This window comes from Wasmannia auropunctata, unplaced genomic scaffold (assembly GCF_000956235.1).
Source record: "Wasmannia auropunctata unplaced genomic scaffold, wasmannia.A_1.0 LD276605.1, whole genome shotgun sequence".
Lineage (NCBI taxonomy): Eukaryota > Metazoa > Arthropoda > Insecta > Hymenoptera > Formicidae > Wasmannia > Wasmannia auropunctata.
Genome location: NW_012086285.1, coordinates 1 through 551, shown reverse-complemented (window position 1 = coordinate 551; position 551 = coordinate 1). Strand labels below are relative to the sequence as shown.

The 551-nt window shown below is 33.8% G+C and overlaps 1 protein-coding gene across 1 annotated transcript; it reads right to left on the bottom strand.

Annotated features, from left to right (window-relative positions):
- Positions 1 to 38: 38 nt before the first annotated feature.
- Positions 39 to 548, bottom strand: LOC105461836 (the record flags this gene model as incomplete). Its single annotated transcript, XM_011708339.1, has 2 exons — positions 39 to 269; positions 378 to 548. Coding segments are annotated over 2 exons (402 nt in total), but the record flags the coding sequence as incomplete, so codon positions are not given.
- Positions 549 to 551: the final 3 nt, after the last annotated feature.

Genomic DNA, 551 nt, shown 5'->3' with positions numbered 1-551 from the left:
TTTTTCTTAAGAAATTATAAGTAAATGTATGTACGTACCTCAGCGTACATTGTATAACAATATGCACGTCCAGAAGAATTTGGATACTTTTCAAAGGCTCTTGCAACTTCTTCAGCTAATACATTTGTACTGAAAAGATTACATTTTTCTTTCATATGATACTCAAAGTAATATTTTTGCATATATCCAATGCAGAAGTTTGGATCATATTCAATGGCCTTGTCAAAATTGTGCTTGGCTTCGTCGAATTTGTTCATTGTCAAGTATGCCTGAAATAATAACGTAATATTGTTATCGTATTTTATGTTATTTTATGTACATCCATATATGCGTGCAACAAGTGTGAGATGTGTTCAATGTTAATATGCGTATAATACCGCTCCTCTGAAGCAGTAGATCTCACTATAACTTGGATTTATATTAATAGCTAATTCAAAGTCTTTGAAAGCCGTTTCTAGATCATTCTTGTGATATAAGGTTCCTCTCTTTATTAGGGCGTTTATCTTTACGCCCTGTCTCTTATACACATCTCTGAGCGGGCTGGCAAGGCA